Raw genomic sequence first — 15,884 nt, forward strand, 5'->3', positions numbered from 1 at the left:
TATATATATATATATATATATATATGTTCTTTGAGACAGGGTTTCTCTGTGTAGCCCTGACTGTCCTAGACTCACTTTGTAGACAGGCTGGCCTCGAACTCACAAAGCTCCACCTGCCTCTGCCTCCCCAAGTGCTGGGATTACAGGCAGGCACCACTGTACCTGGCCCCTTCTTATATTTTAAAATGCCCTTTTGAAGGGACTAGGGCTATAGCTCGATGGTAGAGCACTTGGCTAGCAAGCATGGGAGCCCGGGTCTATTCCCAGCACTGTACAAAACAAACAAAAAAACCTTTTAATGAGGAGACCACCCACAAAGGCAAAAGTGCCTAGGGCCCAACAGGTCACCGTAGTGTGCAGAAAGTACTCTGTAAGCCTACGGCGCTCCAGAACCACCTCAGGGCTCACACATTGCCTGCCACTGTCTGCCTCCGCCTCCAGCCCCAGGAAGGACACAAAGCCCTCTCCCAAGGGGAGGAGGAGTCCCAGTAGGAGGAGCTGCTGCCAGTTCAGCCCTAGTCCCACCCCATGCCAAGGCCAGCCTATGGGCTGCAAAGGGTTGACTGTGTACAAAAGCTCAGAATTTCCCCGGAGCAGCCACAGCCACTGCAGCTGCAGCTGCTTCTCTAAGCTGGTGCAGCTAGGACCAGTTTGTGGGACAGAACCCAGCCAAGCCACACTCGGGCTTACATAGCATGGTCAGGAAGTTTGGAGAATGAAGCCCTTCAGTCCTGAGGTCAGTAGGGACAAGTGGGCAGCTGGAGGGGTTCCAGGGCTGGGCTGGTTTTGGTTACTCTAAGCATCCCTTTTCCCAACGGCTGCTGGTTTTCTGGTGGAAGAAACGGAATAGCCTCCCTTGTTCACCAGGTCAGCCTGGGACTGAGGGCCCAGCTCTCAGCTGCTCCTTCAGAACAAATGTGATGGTTCCTCTGGCCCTTGAGGGGGAGGGGGTGGTAAGGTCGGGCAGAGGCAGAGCTTGTGGGAAGCAGCAGACAGCAGGGTCCTGACCACAGAAGTGATTTCACTCGTACCTCTCAATGGCAGTACTCCGCTCTAAGCTCCAAGCCTCTACTCTGCTCTCTGACCTTGGTGAGCCCTGTAGATCAATGTTTAACTGAAATCCCAGCGAGGACAAAATTGTGAGCGAGGGGCTGGGCCCAACTACTTCAAGTGGCGGTCAGAAAGTTTGGGATGCGCGATAACTATGCATGCCTCCCTTGGTCAGGTTTCCCCAGACCAACCCCATATCACTGCAGCCCACCTGCTTCGCATCTGTACACTCTTCCTGACCTTGCTCGACCTGGCCCACGGCTCCAGAGGTTCTATTGTATCCAGCCAGCCATTCATCACTATCTGGAATGGAGACACCTACAGTTGCCTGAATGATTATGGAGTGGATGTGGATGTCAGTGTTTTTGATGTGGTTGCCAACAAGGAGCAGATCTTCCAAGGGCCTAACATGACTATTTTCTACAACTGGCAGTTGGGCACCTACCCCTACTATAATACATCCACTGGGGAACCCATATTTGGTGGCCTGCCCCAGAATGCCAGCCTGGTGACCCACCTCGCTCAGGCATTCCAGGACATCAAGGCTGCCATTCCTGAACCTAACTTCTCAGGACTGGCAGTCGTCGACTGGGAGGCTTGGCGCCCACGATGGGCCTTCAACTGGGACAGCAAAGACATTTATCGACAGCACTCATTGGAACTGGTCCGGGCAGAGCACCCTGACTGGCCAGAAACTTTAGTGGAAGCCGTAGCCCAGGACCAGTTCCAGGAGGCTGCACAGGCCTGGATGGCAGGCACCCTCCAACTGGGGCAGGTACTACGCCCCCGTGGCCTCTGGGGCTACTATGGCTTCCCTGACTGCTACAACTATAACTTTCTAAGCCCCAACTACACAGGCCAGTGCTCACTAAGTATCCGTGAGCAGAATGACCAACTACAGTGGTTATGGAACCAGAGCTCTGCCCTCTATCCCAGTATCTACTTGCCTATAGCACTGATGGGCACAGGCAAGACACAGATGTATGTTCGAAACCGTTTGCAAGAGGCGTTCCGTGTGGCTTTAGCCTCCAGAGACCCCTGTGTGCCCATACTGCCCTACGTCCAGATCTTCTATGAAACGACAAATCATCTTCTGCCCCTGGTGAGTCCTCTGTGACTTTGTCACCCTTCCTTGTTAGGTAATAAGGTAATAGGTCCAACTGTGGAGTGGACATAGCTTCAGAGTACTACTATCTATGGGGGGTTGGCAGGAGGGAGAAGAAGGGTTCTTGGGACTCAAACTCAGGGCTTTATACCAATTGTTTTACTCCTGACTTAAATGTCCCAGTGGTTGGTCCATTCATTCCCTCGTCCATGGAGCATCTACTTGATACTACATTCTGTGTGAAGCATGAGTGATTCAGAGTTTAACAGAAGAATTAGCTCCTGTCTATTTACAGGCTAGACAGGGAACAGGCTTGACCCTGGCCACCAACACTAGAGCGGCCTCCCATGAAGGGGGGAATTATTACGGATTATTTATCCCCATCCAGTGATATCCCAGCAGTTCCAGAGGGGGGGAAAGACAGTAGGTCCCACAGAACAATGCAATCTCCTTCCCAGGAGGAGCTGGAGCACACCCTGGGGGAGAGTGCAGCTCAGGGAGCAGCAGGAGCTGTGCTCTGGATGAAGTCGGAAAAAACAAAAACCAAGGTACTTTGAGGCCTGGGAACAGGGGTAGGGGTGAGGAGAGACTGGCCTACTCTTTCTGCCCCTCAAGTCCTGGCTAAACAACAGACAAGTAACCTCCCAGGACTAAGTGGCCTCATCCACAGCTGTGGTGTCACTTATGCTCTCCTTCCCACTCAGGAATCATGCCAGGCCGTTAAAGAATATGTGGATTCCACACTCGGGCCCTTTGTCGTGAACGTGACCCGTGCGGCTCTTTTGTGCAGTAGAGCTCTGTGTTCCAGCCACGGTCGCTGCGTCCGCCACCCCAGTTATCCCGAGACTCTCCTCACCCTCAACCCTGCCAGTTTTTCCATTCAGCTAACACATGATGGCAGGCTCCCAAGCTTCAAGGGTCGACTCTCACTTGAGGATCAGGCACAGATGGCTAGGAAATTCCAGTGTCGGTGCTACCGTGGATGGAATGGCAAGTGGTGTCAGAAGCAGGGTACGTGGTAGTTGTACCAGGCCGCACACACCGAACACCTACCATACCCTGGGGGCCCACCTATGACTTCCTCAAACACAGTCACGCACACACAATTCAGTACACTCAACCACTGTCACAGCCGTTATGCACCCATCGGGAGAGTCACACAGTGAATCAGAATTAAGGGCAGGCACTGTTAATTCTAGGCCTCTAAGGACCTACTTGGCAGGATCATAGGCAGTTCCTCCAGAATCTACAAGTCAGCAGTCACAAAAGCTGACATTTACCATATGCCAAGCCCTGTGCTAAGCACGCACTTGAAGTGGACTGACTCAGTCTTCACAGTTCCTCCTTCCAGGGAGGCTGAGCACTTTTTAGTTACTTATTTCTTTGCTGTGCTGGGAATTGAAGGTAGGACCTCACACACACTAAGCAAGTACTCTTACCACAAAGCTATATTCCCAGCCGCTGAGGGCGAGTACTTTAGTCCAGTGTTGCCCAGCAAGAAGGGACAAGCAAGGCCAGGCATCATGATGTACACCTTTGATCCCAGCACTCAGGAGGCAGAGGCAGGAGGATCTCTATGAGTTCAAGGCCAGTCTGATCTACATTATTGAGCTCCAGGACAGCCAGAACTACACAGAGAGACACCGTCTCAAAACAAAACAAACAAAAACCCTAAACGAGATGCAATTGAAATGTAGGCTATCTGGCTCCAAAACAGAACCTTGCCCACCTTTGGTGTGTTGATGGTACCCTATCAGGGCTGGGAAAACACATTAACACCACTGTACATGATCTCTGAATCTGCTGAGAGTACCAGCCTTTCTCAACCCAGCAAACTAAAGTTGTCCTATTTTACTTAGCTCTTTGATTAGCTTCTAAAATAAGTCTCAGAAGGCACTGGAAAGGCTCTTCTCTTTCACTCAAATATTTTGTCTGAAGACGACTGCTTCCACCTGATCAGACCGTTTCCACGGATGCACTAGGACGGGCGACGCTACCTGAGCAGAGACAAAACGAAACTCCAACCTCTTTGAGCCTGTAGCAGGGAGAGGTGAGGGCGGATCTTAGGAGAGAAGCTGGAAGTCGGCGCCGAGCCTGCAGGGGGCCGAGCCAAGAGGAGGCGGAGCCAACGAGAGGAAGCGTCTGGCCTTGTGGCCGCCGGAAAACTAGAAGCCGAGGGACCGAATGGGCCTACACTAGTTCTGTTGTGACGCTCAGAACCAGGGGCGGGGTGTCTAGGTGGTTACATTCCAGGCACGGAGGACTTAGGAGGAGGTGTGCTGTCGCCTGCGAAGACTGCAGTGAGTCCTCCGTACTGCTGGGACCAGCGAAGGCAGACCGAGGAGTCGGTGCCAGAGTCACCGAGATACCGAACTGTGCGCAGGCAGGACGAGGCCCATCCCGGAACTCGGCTTTAACATGTCAGTATCACCCTTATTTCTCACATGTTGCCTGTCTATCCTCCCCGCGCCTGTGGTCCCTAAGTTACGGTATCTCCCTCAAGTCTTCCCAGTGTTGGCCCTTCCCTCTTAGAGCATGCTGAGCCACACCCACCCCTAATCATGCTTTCAAAACCCCCACTCCGAAAAGATCAATGGCCTGTGCTCAACAAAGGACAGGTGCAGACCCTCTGTGAAGACCCGGAGCTTCGCTCCATCAACAGTGGCGGAGGCCGCAATGAAGGGGTTAAGCGTGTAGGGGGGCGGGGGAGGGTTGTGGGTGGGGCGAGATGGTGGTGGGGAACCCTAGGGCTCCTCCTTCCAGACCTTACTTAGCAGGCCTAGGAGCTGGGGAGTGGGTGCTGAGCCAGCTGATTCAGGTAAGAGGCTGAAAGCCAGGTGTGTGGAAATGTGTGTGAAGGGGAGAGAGCCTCCTGTCCTCAGGCTAAGGGAAAGTTGGGAAGGGGAGTCAGGAGGCACTTTCTGGAGCAAGTGAGTAAAAGAGTGAGACGCAGCTGTCCGACCACTGCAAGAAATCCCCCAGCACAGAGCCTCCTGCCAGCAGGACCTAGAGTAAGGTGGGCAAACAACAGGGATTTAAGCATAGAGGCCTGGGTCTCCAACCTGGTGGCCGTTGGACACTGGTAGATTTAGGAAGGAAGCCATGGTCCTTATCAGAGTGACTACAAAACTCAGGCCAGAGGCATGCAGGCTTGCAAAAGCCACATTCTGTGTGATAAGTCAACCTCCATGCTGGTGCAGTAAAGGCCCCCATATATTGGGACAGTTGAGTCAATGCCCAAAGTGTCCTGAACTGGACAGAACTGGAGAGGAGGGCACTTGACAGCAGGTCTGGCTCAGGTAGCTGAAGAAGCTCAGCGCTGGAGGGGAGATGGCAGGTAGTGAGAAGAGGAGAGAGGGGAACTCCTGGGAGTAATCTTCTGAAAAAGGAAACTCAGGTGAAAGCAAGCTAGATATGATGTCTGGTTTGCACCCTTCTGCCAAGGCTAGCCAGCTACAGTCATGGACTCCTAAAGACAGCCTGCTCCTGTGTGCTGATGGCTGACACCTGTGATCCTAGGACTTGAGAGACTGAGGCAGTTAGATCACCACTTTGAGGCAAACACAGGCTGCATACCTTGGGGGCGGGGGAGGCAAACAAAAACAAAAGATATCGAGCAGGTGGGCTAGTGAGGTGTTGTGAAAGAGCTTCTGCCCCAGCCTTCAGCACTCACCAGGACACCTGCATTCCTTCGGCCTGCTCTCCATGAGTTCTCTCCTCAAGTGTAGGGATGGGCCTCTTCCAGGCTACTTGCACTTTAAAATGCACGTGGGAACAAGGTGAAGCATACCATTCCTCAGTTCCAGGATGCATGCCCCCCTTCCGCTTCATCAGTCCTTCCCCGACCCTGTCTTTCTGACACAGCCTAGCATGGCTGTTATCCACAGGAGATGAACCCTTGTATGAGGAGATGCCAGTGCCTGGAGACTGTGGCCTTACCTCCAGCCAGGCACTGAGCCACCTGAAACCTAACAGGAAGTGATCTTGGCTTCCTGCCTGACTCAGCTGAGCCTGGATCCTACCTGTAGGCAAGAGCTGACTCTGAGCCCTGGCCCAGTCAAGCTGACCCCTACCTTAGACTCCGAGGACCGGATGGAGCTGATCCTGAATACCAGCCCAGCAAAGCTGACTCTAGATCCTGCACACCAGCCAGAGCTGACCCTGAGATTCAACCAGACCAAGCTAACCCTGGATCCTGCACACCAGCCAGAGCTGTTGCTGAGTCCCAGGCTAGCTGAGCTGACCCTGGAGTCCACATGCCACCCAGAGATGAGCCTCAGTCCTGGCCCAGCTGAGCTTACCCTGGATCCTGAACACAAGGCAGAGGAGACCCCTGCCCCCAGCCTGGCTGAGTTGACCCTGGAGCCTGTGCACTGCCGACCTGAGCTACTGAGTGCCTGTGCTGACCTCATCAATGACCAGTGGCCCCGAAGTCGCGCCTCCCGCCTCCACTCCCTGGGCCAGTCCTCAGATGCCTTCCCCCTCTGCCTGATGCTCCTGAGCCCTCAACCCACACCTGGAGCAGCCCCTATTGTGGTGGGCCATGCCCGCTTGTCACGGGTGCTAGACCATCCCCACAGCCTCTTAGTGGAGACAGTGGTGGTAGCCCGGGCTCTGAGGGGTCGTGGCTTTGGTCGCTGCCTCATGGAGGGCTTGGAGGCCTTTGCCCGAGCCCGGGGCTTCCGACAGCTGCACCTCACCACTCATGACCAGCTACACTTCTATGCCCATCTGGGCTACCGACTGGGCAAGCCTGTGCAGGGTTTGGTCTTCACCAGTCATCGGCTGCCCACTACCCTCCTACGTGCCTTCTCTAAGACACCCTGCCCCCAGCCACCCTGCAAGGGGCCTATCCTAGCTGCCCAAGCTGTCCCAAGGAGCTCCAAGGGACCTCCATTGCCACCCCCTCCTCCCCTACCCCAGTCTCTGACCACCTCACCCCCTCCTTCACCAGAGCCCCTTCCTCAAAGCGTGCTAGAGACACAATACCGAGATCTGAAGGGGTGCCCTATATTCTGGATGGAAAAAGACATCTGAAGGCTAGGCACTGTCTTTCTGGGATGCTAGATTGCCCAGATCAGTCCCAGCCTCAGCCAACAGGCCATACTTCAGCCCCCTGGGGACAACCTTAGCCTGTCTATGTTTCCTGGGTAACAATGGGCCAGGAGGTGGCTTCAGAGCTTTGGCTCAGAGCTGTCGGTGTGGCTGAATAAAGGCTTCCATTAGGTATGGCTGTGACAATTTATTGGTTAACCGCCCTTCCGAGATCCCCTATGCCTGGCAGAAACCCTACTATCCAACATGGCCCAAGAGCCATTGAGATAATACCTGTCCTTTGCTGCTTCTCCTCTTCAGGGCCCAGGGTAACTGTTCCTTTCCCGTCTCACTCATTACCATTCACCGAGCACTTATGTGTTGGGCCCTGCACAGACATAGGCAATGGGGAATATGTAGACAAGCAGGGGTGAAAAAAGTAGCAGGACTCCTGCTGGGAGCCCAGGTGCCCTCACTTTCCCCCAGGGATCTGGGAGAGAGGTGATATCAGAGACCTGAGTGCTGAATATGAATTAAGACAGGGAAGCGAGAAGGCAAGAGCTGAGTGTTCTTGAGACAGAGACGATATGGCAGGGAAAGGGATTTGTGACAGCCATGAGTGGGAAGGCCTCAGAGAATATGATGGTGCCTTAACAGAGGGAGAATACTGGAGGTGAGGAGCCTAAGATGCTTGGGGTACAGCCTCTCTGAGAGAACCATGGAACAATTGGGAACCATACTAACCTCCCAGCTCTGCCCCTTTCCCTGAGGGGAGGAACTAGGGAAGCTTTTCTGGCTTTCCTTGCTGAACACAAGGCATGGCTTTGGCCATAGACTCTAAGCTTACCCCCTCTCTCCTGCAGGTTTCCATCTTTGTGGCATGACCGTGCAGCTAGGCCTAACCCTGGTGGTGGGGGTAGCCCTGTGCTTGATGCATGGCCAGTCTTTGCTGCAGGCTCCTGAGCGTCCCTTTTCAGTGCTGTGGAATGTACCCTCAGCAAGATGTAAGGCCCACTTTGGTGTGCATCTACCACTCAGTGCCCTCGGCATCATAGCCAACCATGGCCAGCATTTTCATGGCCAAAACATCACCATCTTCTACAAGAACCAGTTTGGTCTTTATCCTTACTTTGGACCTAGAGGCACAGCCCACAATGGGGGTATCCCTCAGGCTGTGTCTCTAGACCACCACTTGGCTCAAGCTGCCCACCAGATCCTCCACAGACTAGGATCTAGCTTTGCTGGTTTGGCGGTGCTGGACTGGGAAGAGTGGTATCCCCTCTGGACTGGGAACTGGGGCCCCCATCGGCAAGTCTACCAGGCAGCCTCCTGGGCTTGGGCACAGCAGAAGTTCCCTGACTTGGACCCTCAGGAACAGCTCCACAAAGCCCACACTGGCTTTGAGCAGGCTGCCCGTGCACTGATGGAATATACATTGCAGCTGGGCCAGACACTTCGCCCACGTGGGCTCTGGGGGTTTTATCGATACCCAGCCTGTGGCAATGGCTGGCATAATATGGCTTCCAATTACACAGGCCGGTGCCATGCAGCCATCGTTACCCGAAACACCCAGCTGCATTGGCTCTGGACTGCCTCCAGTGCTCTCTTCCCTAGCATCTACCTCCCACCCAGACTGCCACCTGCCTACCGTCAGGCCTTTGTACGGCACCGCCTGGAGGAGGCCTTCCGGGTAGCCCTTGCTGGGCATGCACATCCTCTACCTGTTCTGGCCTATGCTCGCCTCACACACCGGATCTCTGGGAGATTCTTGTCTCTGGTAAGTAAAGCTGAGGTAGGGTCTGAGTCCAGAGACACAGCCCTGTCCTAGAAAGGTTGAAGAGAAGACTTTTCCAAAGGGACTTGGGCAGGGGCGGTCATAATCTAGGGGTTTTAAAAAGACGCTATCCTAAACAAGGCAGTGGTGGTGCATGCCTTTAATCCCAGCACTTAGGAAGCAGAAGCAGGCAGATCTCTGTAAGTTCAAGGACAGAGTTCCAGGACAGCCAAGGCTACCCAGAGAAACCCTATCTCAAAAAACAAAACAAACTCTATCCTGGAGGAGGGAAGCATGGTTGTGGGCTGGGAGATCTTAATGGTACCTGGCCTAAGGACAGTCATTCTCTGAATGGAGGTCCTGAGACGTTACTTCGAGACTGTCAAAAGAGTCCTATTCTAGAGGCAGGACCAACCATAGCAGTGAACCACATGGTATCATGGTAAAGTTTGCACCTGGTGGATCTGGCCAGTCCAGCTTTGGCTTAACAGCTCTCTGCCCCCAGGATGACCTGATACAGACTGTTGGTGTGAGTGCAGCACTGGGGGCAGCTGGAGTGGTGCTCTGGGGGGACCTGAGTTTCTCCAGCTCTGAGGTGAGCATTTGCCCCTTCTTACACATGAACCGGAGCCCCAAGGTAGGGGAGAAGCCATGTCAAGTCATAGAAGGGGAGCAGTGACACCTCTCTTCTCTCCTTAGGAAGAGTGCTGGCGTCTCCATGACTACCTAGTGGGCACTTTAGGCCCCTATTTGATCAATGTGACTAAGGCTGCCATGAACTGCAGTCATCAGCATTGCCATGGCCATGGTCGCTGCGCTCGGAAAGACTCAGGACAAATGGAGGCCTTTCTGCATCTTCAGCCAGATGACGGTCTTGGAGCTTGGAAATCCTTCAGATGCCGTTGTTACTCAGGCTGGGTTGGCCCTACCTGCAAGGAGCCCAAACCTGAGCCCAAGGAAGCAACATAAAGTCAGGGGTTCCTGCCCTTGCTGCTTGCCCCTGCTGCAATTCCCATTTATAATTCCCCAAGTACATAGCCCACTTCCACAAACACAGCTTCCCTCAGAATTCCTGAGGAATAGATAGGGCCTAATAAAAGCATAAAACCAGTCTGCAGCCTCCTGAGATCATCTGACAATGAAGAAGCTTCTGAGAGTCAGTTCCAGACATTTAAGGTCGCCAGCCTGGGGGTTTGTTCCTATGCCTCGGTGTGCCTGCAGAGAAGTCGTGTCTAGGGGCAGAGAGACAACCCTTACACTACCCCCCCCAACAAACAAACAGGAACAACTAAGCTAAGGTCTTTTAAATGCTAAGCTGTTTTCTGTACTCTCATCCATAAAGTCACTCTTTCCTTATCTGAGGTTTGATTGTTCTCACGGTTCTACCAAGTGTCAAACCCTGGCGCCTCATTGCAGGTGCCTCTTTACTGGGGCCTAGAGATGCTTCTAGCGAGGAGGGAAACTATTGAGTTAACTATGAACCCAGGCAACGCGGGCGGGGGTAGGAGGAGGAGGGGCAAAGTGGGTACGCAAGGCATTGTGGGTACATAGTTTAGCTAGAGCGGCGTAGGCTTCGGTGTCTCCTGAATGGACTACGATTCCCATCGTGCACTGCGCCCAACTCGGGCGGCCCTAATCTGTGTACACTGACGCCTGGGGATAGTAGTTTCGGCCTCGTGGATGTGACTTCGAACCGGGTAGCCGGGAACTCATTTTCCCAGCGACCCGTTTGACAGGGCGTGGCGCGTCACGAAGATGGTGGCGCGCGCGGCGTGTGGCTCCTGTCTTCTCCAGTCCCAGCTCAGCGCACCGGCCAGCATTTCGCTGGTTTGGAGTCCCCGCCCTCCGGGTCCCTGACCCCGCGCCCCCTTCCCGTGTCCCCAGTTCCCGGTTCCAGGAATGCCTCGCGCTCGTAAGGGCAATGCGCTCCGCAAGGGCGGTCAGCGCCGTGGAGGAGGTGAGTCCTGGGGGCTCCAGTAGAAGTGTTCAGTAGTGAGCGGGGAGCGTTTTGTGGCTACCCTTCGATGTCAACGAGGGTCGTGGTTTGGCGAGTCTTCCCACGTCAGCCCAGCGCAACCTCCCGGAACTCTGCTAAGGCTCGCACGTGCCCCGGCAGGCATTGGCCACGTGTGCGCCCAGCTTAAGCTCATTGCCAGCTGTTTTTCGAAATCCCGCGCCTCAACGGTGATTTGGCCAACATTTAGGGACCTAGGTTTTCCCATCGCCACCGGGATGGACAGTCACACTAGACAGAGCGTGAATACTACCTTTCGCCAAATAATAGGGCATTTGGTGGACTGCACAAGGAAGTTAGTAGAGAGGCCTCGTCTGTTCTGTGAAACGGGGGAAGTATGATTGGAAAGGTACAGAATTGGGGTCTTAGCATTTGGGCTGGAGACTTGGGCGGACATCCAAGAAAGAGCCTGAGGCAGTCTGAAGACTCCTTATCAGCCTCAACCAGAAGCATGTCCTGTTGGGGTAAGCAGGTGACTCTGCCCAGATAAGAGTTCCTGCCAAGCATGTTCTGACCTGACTGCCACCCTTATGTGGCTTGGGTCTGTGGACATTTAGTGGCGTAGTGACAGTTCCACGAGGACTACTACTGAAAGCATTTACTGAGTGTACTCAGAATTTTGGGAAGCCCTGTGAGAGGAGCTTCTGGGTGAGACCTGAGACGGGGAAAGAACCCATGCAGAGAGCTTGTCCCTGCAAAATGAGGAAGTCTGGGCTGTTTTGACAAGTAGAATAGTAAGAGAAGAGGTGAACAGAAGTCGTTGTGTGGGTTGAACTTTTCCTACAGGCGGGTAATGTTAATGGTCCCTAAGACGTGAGGACTAATGCAGTAGCTGAACTTCTCAAAGCCAGGCCTAGGCCCTGGAGAGAATTCATACACAAGGGGGTTCCTGCCCTGCTGACACTTTGAGAGTTCCCTGTGTTTCCTTTTTTAAAATGCTCACAGGGTCAAGAGCTTCTTCTGGTCTTCCAAGGCTAGAAGGAATCATTGTGTCCATACCTAAACTTGGGGGTCCTGAGTGGACCAAAGGAAGCTCAGAAAACTATATTTGAAACACAGAGTGCCCAGCGCACCCACTGGGACCTGGGCCTCTGCTCCCGGAGTTGGTAGAGAGCTGAGTTTGGTAGCTGTAGCAGGGTCATTGCAAGTTGTCTTCACCTGCTTCACCTGAGAGGGGTGCTTTTCCATCCATGCTTTAAAGGCTGGGCAGCTAATCAAATTATACCTCTGCTGAAATGGGGGTAGGGGCGCGCTAAGGGTATAGTCCAAAGAAGACAAGACCTTGGCTCAGTTTAAACCCCTCTGTCTGTCTAGTACTATAACCTGAACCCTAACCTTTACATTGGCCTCTTTTGACCATAATCTAGGCTGGTCCCCCCAGCCTAGGTGGGATTCATCCAGTCTCTTCTGCCACTGTGTGTTTCCTGCTCTCCTTAGAGCAGACTGTGTCCTCCAGGGAGTGCTGGTTCACACCTTTATTCCTAATACTCCCGAAGGAAGGCCGAGGCAGGTGGATCTCTGAGTTCAAGGCCAGCCTGGTCTGCAGAGCTGGTTCCAGGACAGCCAGGGCTACACAAAGAAACTGTCTTGGGAAGGAGTTTGGAGTGGGAGCAGGCTGTACCCTCAGGGGGTCCCCATTCACTGGGTCTGCCAGGATGTCCTGGGTAGGCCTAGCCCCCGTGTTCTCCAGCAGACAGACCTCCGTCCCTTTTTCCTACTTCTTAATTCAAGTCCCATGTGTCAGGCCTTGTTTTGCCCATCTCTAAGATGGGATAGTTGAATGAGTCATCCCTCACCCGTGGAAGCTGCTCAGACAACAGTGTTATGTTCTGCAGGTGCCAGGAGCAGCACTCAAGCGGACTCCGGTTCCAGTGAGGATGAAGCAGCCAGCGAGGCCCGGAGCACCACCAGTGACTGTCCCAGCCTGCTGAGCACTGCTGCAGAGGACTGCTTGGGTGAGAACAAGTTGAAGGTTGACAGGGACTAGTGAGGGCTCCGCTGGACAAGGGCAGGATTTGGTGATACCAGACGGGCTGGCTTTGCAGGCGGGGAAGTGGTGGATGAGCAGAGCCAGCAGGAAAACCTGGAGGAAAAGCTGAAGGACTCCGTGGACTGCCTGACTGACAAGAGGTACTTCTTGGCTTGGCTGCTGGCCGACTTTACAAGGAGGGCCCAGTTCAGCCTGCAGCAAATGGAACCAAGGGAGCCATCACCCACATGAACCCTTTCTCTGCCTCCCAGTGCCAAGACCCGGCAAGGAGCTCTGGAGAGCCTGCGCCTGGCCCTGGCCTCCCGCCTACTTCCCGACTTCTTGCTGGAGCGCAGCCTCACGCTGGCGGATGCCCTGGAAAAGTGCCTTAAGAAAGGTCAAGTCCTGGGCACTTGGGGAACCCTAGCTAGACAGGTGTTGACGCTTGCTGCATGCGCTAACTGGAAAGCATCCTGTAGGGAAGGGTGAAGAACAGGCCCTGGGTGCCGCTGTGCTAGGCCTGCTCTGTGTGCAGTTGGGCCCTGGACCCAAGGGCGAGGAGCTGTTCCACAGCCTGCAGCCCCTGCTGCTTTCGGTGCTCAGTGACAGTACAGCAAGCCCTGCTGCCCGGCTCCATGTGAGTGTTTCTGTGCCCCACAGGTCCCTCATCTCAAAGCAGGGGATTGGGTTCTACCTTAGACTCCCTACTCAGACGATGCTCCTGATGTTGATCCATGGTAGCCTAGCTTTGTCCTCTTTCCAACAGTGTGCTTCTGCTCTTGGCTTGGGCTGCTATGTAGCTGCCACTGATGTCCAGGTAAGTGGACTGTGGACACGGGTGGTAGAGCAGCCAGACTCAGTTGCTCCGTCTGTGAGCCACTCCTGTCTCCCTGTGCTCCTAGGACCTGGTCTCTTGCCTGGCCTGCTTGGAAGGTGTTTTCAGCTGGTCCTGTGGCACTAGTGGCTCCGCTGCAGCTCAGGTTTCTGCCAGCCTACATGGTCTGCTGTGTGCTGCCCTGCAGGCCTGGGCATTGCTGCTCACCATCTGTCCCAGTACCCACATCAACCATATCCTTGACAGGTAGGGCCTCCGCCTACTGTGAGTGGGAGGGAATTTGTGAAGGGACCCTCAACCCATACATGAAGCTTAGCTTGCCCTTTCCATAGGCAGCTGCCCCGGCTGCCCCAGCTCTTGTCCAGTGAAAGTGTGAATCTTCGGATCGCTGCCGGCGAAGCCATCGCGCTGCTCTTTGAGCTTGCCCGGGACCTTGAGGTGCGAGGGAGAGTAGGAAGTGCCTGCTGGCACCACGGACCATCCCAGGCTGTTTGCCCTACCCCCACCCCACACACAAAGCTGTCTTGGGTCATTTTGTAGGGGAGGTGACCCCAACACTTAGTCATATGCTAAGGGCTATCGTGGAGATTCTAAGGAGAGGTGAACTTCTGGGGAGAGGCCACGGTGGGGCTGAGAGAGGAGGCAGGCAGAGAAGAGAGCAGTGAGTGGAACGAAAGCTTTGGAAAACACTGCTCCACGCCGGGAGAGCTGTAGCTTGTACCCACCTCCATTGCTCCCCCTCAGGAGGACTTTGTCTATGAGGACATGGAGGCTCTCTGCGGCGCTCTGCGTACCCTAGCCACTGACAGCAATAAGTACCGTGCCAAGATTGATCGTCGACGCCAGCGCTCCATTTTCCGTGCTGTGTTGCACTTTGTTGAGGTGTGTGTGTGTGTGTGTGTGTGTGAGAACTTGGGTATGCAGTTCCCCAGGGGCTGGAGAGATGCCTCAGTAGTTAAGAGCACTGTCTGCTCTTCCAAAGGACCTAGGTTCAATTCCCAGCACCCACATGGTAGCTCACAACTATCTATAATGCCAATTCCAAAGGATCTGACATCTTTAATGCACATAAAATTTTTTAAAAATTAAAAAAAAAAAAAAGAGAGAGAGACGACTGTGTCCCCACAGGTTAGGCGAGGTGGATGAGACCTATAATCCCAGCACTCAAGAGGCAGGACCATGCTGGGGGATTCCAGGACAGCTAGGGCTACTTAGGCCCTGTCTTAAAACGCACATGTATGCACATGTGTTCATAGTAGCCAGTCCCAGTCATGGGCGCTGGGCGCTCTACCCTACAGGGCGGTGAATATGAGGAGGAGACGATCCGCTTTGGCCTGGAAGTGCTCTACATAGACAGCTGGGCTCGCCGCCGAATCTACACAGCCTTCAAGGATGTGCTGGGTTCAGGCATGCACTATCACCTCCAGGTGAGGGGACACACGGGGATGGCTTCCCAGCTTGACTGCTTCAGACTGGCCTTAGCTAATTGCCTTGTCTTCAGAACAATGAGCTTCTCCGTGACATCTTCGGCCTGGGCCCTGTGCTAGTGCTGGATGCTGCTGCCCTGAAGGCCTGCAAGATTTCACGTTTTGAAAAGGTTGGCATCTTGTGACCTGTAAGCCTAGACTGAGAGAGGGCCGCAGGAGGAGCCTGAACTTTTCCTTCCCAGCTCACTAGGCTCCCTTCTTTGCTCTTCCACAGCACCTGTACAATGCTGCGGCCTTCAAAGCCCGGACCAAGGCCCGAAGTCGTGCAAGGGACAAGCGGGCAGACATCTTGTAAAGCTGACTGGCCAACAAGAAGGCTACCCATACCCTTACCATATTTTTAACAGAAGACAGTTCAAAAAACTGGTCCCTGCCAGTGATTGTCACTTTATTTTTTAATGATGAAACCAAAAACAGACATATGTGGGAGGGTCAAGGGATCAGGGCACTTTAGGACTCTAGCTAGCCCTTTGTGTCTGCACTCAGCTCTGTGGCTATGGCCTTTTCCTGTCCTGTCTCAGGTGAAACCAAATATGTGCCCATCCTAGAGTCGACGGGCAGGTGAGAAAGGACTGTCTCTTGTTTCTTAGACCTTGCCCCCTAGGACTGCTTCTTT

At 54.0% G+C, this 15,884-nt stretch overlaps 4 protein-coding genes across 7 annotated transcripts; all 4 read left to right on the forward strand.

Moving 5' to 3' along the window:
* The first annotated feature begins 599 nt into the window (after positions 1–599).
* Positions 600–3,954, forward strand: Hyal1 (hyaluronidase 1). The gene is made up of 4 exons (XM_055629742.1): positions 600–736; positions 1,226–2,152; positions 2,614–2,703; positions 2,860–3,954. Exons 1-4 carry the CDS (start codon positions 716–718, stop codon positions 3,175–3,177), a joined length of 1,356 nt encoding a protein of 451 aa, XP_055485717.1. The 5' UTR covers positions 600–715; the 3' UTR covers positions 3,178–3,954.
* A 248-nt stretch (positions 3,955–4,202) lies between these two features.
* Hyal3 (hyaluronidase 3) lies at positions 4,203–10,074 on the forward strand. 2 transcript variants are annotated; one of them, XM_055629745.1, is made up of 4 exons: positions 4,203–4,575; positions 8,053–8,966; positions 9,469–9,558; positions 9,663–10,074. In XM_055629745.1, exons 2-4 carry the CDS (start codon positions 8,070–8,072, stop codon positions 9,930–9,932), a joined length of 1,257 nt encoding a protein of 418 aa, XP_055485720.1. In that variant the 5' UTR covers positions 4,203–4,575; positions 8,053–8,069; the 3' UTR covers positions 9,933–10,074. The 2 variants fall into 2 exon arrangements, with proteins under 2 accessions (XP_055485720.1, XP_055485718.1); XM_055629743.1 differs by having other exon boundaries at positions 4,493–4,973.
* Positions 4,496–7,384, forward strand: Naa80 (N-alpha-acetyltransferase 80, NatH catalytic subunit). 3 transcript variants are annotated; one of them, XM_055629747.1, is made up of 2 exons: positions 4,496–4,575; positions 6,020–7,384. In XM_055629747.1, the coding sequence occupies exon 2, from the start codon at positions 6,248–6,250 to the stop codon at positions 7,190–7,192; it is 945 nt and encodes a 314-aa protein (XP_055485722.1). In that variant the 5' UTR covers positions 4,496–4,575; positions 6,020–6,247; the 3' UTR covers positions 7,193–7,384. The 3 variants fall into 3 exon arrangements, with proteins under 3 accessions (XP_055485722.1, XP_055485723.1, XP_055485721.1); XM_055629748.1 differs by having other exon boundaries at positions 4,507–4,575; positions 6,043–7,384; XM_055629746.1 differs by having other exon boundaries at positions 4,510–4,575; positions 6,184–7,384.
* Positions 10,075–10,710: 636 nt separating the features above from the next.
* On the forward strand, positions 10,711–15,636 carry Ifrd2 (interferon related developmental regulator 2). The gene is made up of 12 exons (XM_055629667.1): positions 10,711–10,920; positions 12,813–12,932; positions 13,023–13,107; positions 13,219–13,343; positions 13,426–13,583; positions 13,713–13,763; positions 13,849–14,027; positions 14,114–14,219; positions 14,526–14,663; positions 15,080–15,208; positions 15,283–15,378; positions 15,483–15,636. Exons 1-12 carry the CDS (start codon positions 10,863–10,865, stop codon positions 15,561–15,563), a joined length of 1,326 nt encoding a protein of 441 aa, XP_055485642.1. The 5' UTR covers positions 10,711–10,862; the 3' UTR covers positions 15,564–15,636.
* Positions 15,637–15,884: the final 248 nt, after the last annotated feature.

Source organism: Psammomys obesus, unplaced genomic scaffold, assembly GCF_907164565.1.
Source record: "Psammomys obesus unplaced genomic scaffold, mPsaObe1.curated_primary_1811, whole genome shotgun sequence".
In the NCBI taxonomy this organism is placed as follows: Eukaryota; Metazoa; Chordata; class Mammalia; order Rodentia; family Muridae; genus Psammomys; species Psammomys obesus.

Bases quoted from the DNA above. Each gene is read 5' to 3' on its own strand.
- Ifrd2 (XM_055629667.1), top strand. From the start codon at position 10,863: ATGCCTCGCGCTCGTAAGGGCAATGCGCTCCGCAAGGGCGGTCAGCGC. The intron at 10,921-12,812 runs GTGAGTCCTGGG...TATGTTCTGCAG, and splicing joins CGGTCAGCGCCGTGGAGGAG to GTGCCAGGAGCAGCACTCAA. The intron at 15,209-15,282 runs GTGAGGGGACAC...CCTTGTCTTCAG, and splicing joins GCATGCACTATCACCTCCAG to AACAATGAGCTTCTCCGTGA.
- Hyal3 (XM_055629745.1), top strand. From the start codon at position 8,070: ATGACCGTGCAGCTAGGCCTAACCCTGGTGGTGGGGGTAGCCCTGTGC. The intron at 8,967-9,468 runs GTAAGTAAAGCT...CTCTGCCCCCAG, and splicing joins CTGGGAGATTCTTGTCTCTG to GATGACCTGATACAGACTGT. The intron at 9,559-9,662 runs GTGAGCATTTGC...TTCTCTCCTTAG, and splicing joins TGAGTTTCTCCAGCTCTGAG to GAAGAGTGCTGGCGTCTCCA.
- Hyal1 (XM_055629742.1), top strand. From the start codon at position 716: ATGAAGCCCTTCAGTCCTGAG. The intron at 737-1,225 runs GTCAGTAGGGAC...TCCCTTGGTCAG, and splicing joins TGAAGCCCTTCAGTCCTGAG to GTTTCCCCAGACCAACCCCA. The intron at 2,153-2,613 runs GTGAGTCCTCTG...TCTCCTTCCCAG, and splicing joins CAAATCATCTTCTGCCCCTG to GAGGAGCTGGAGCACACCCT.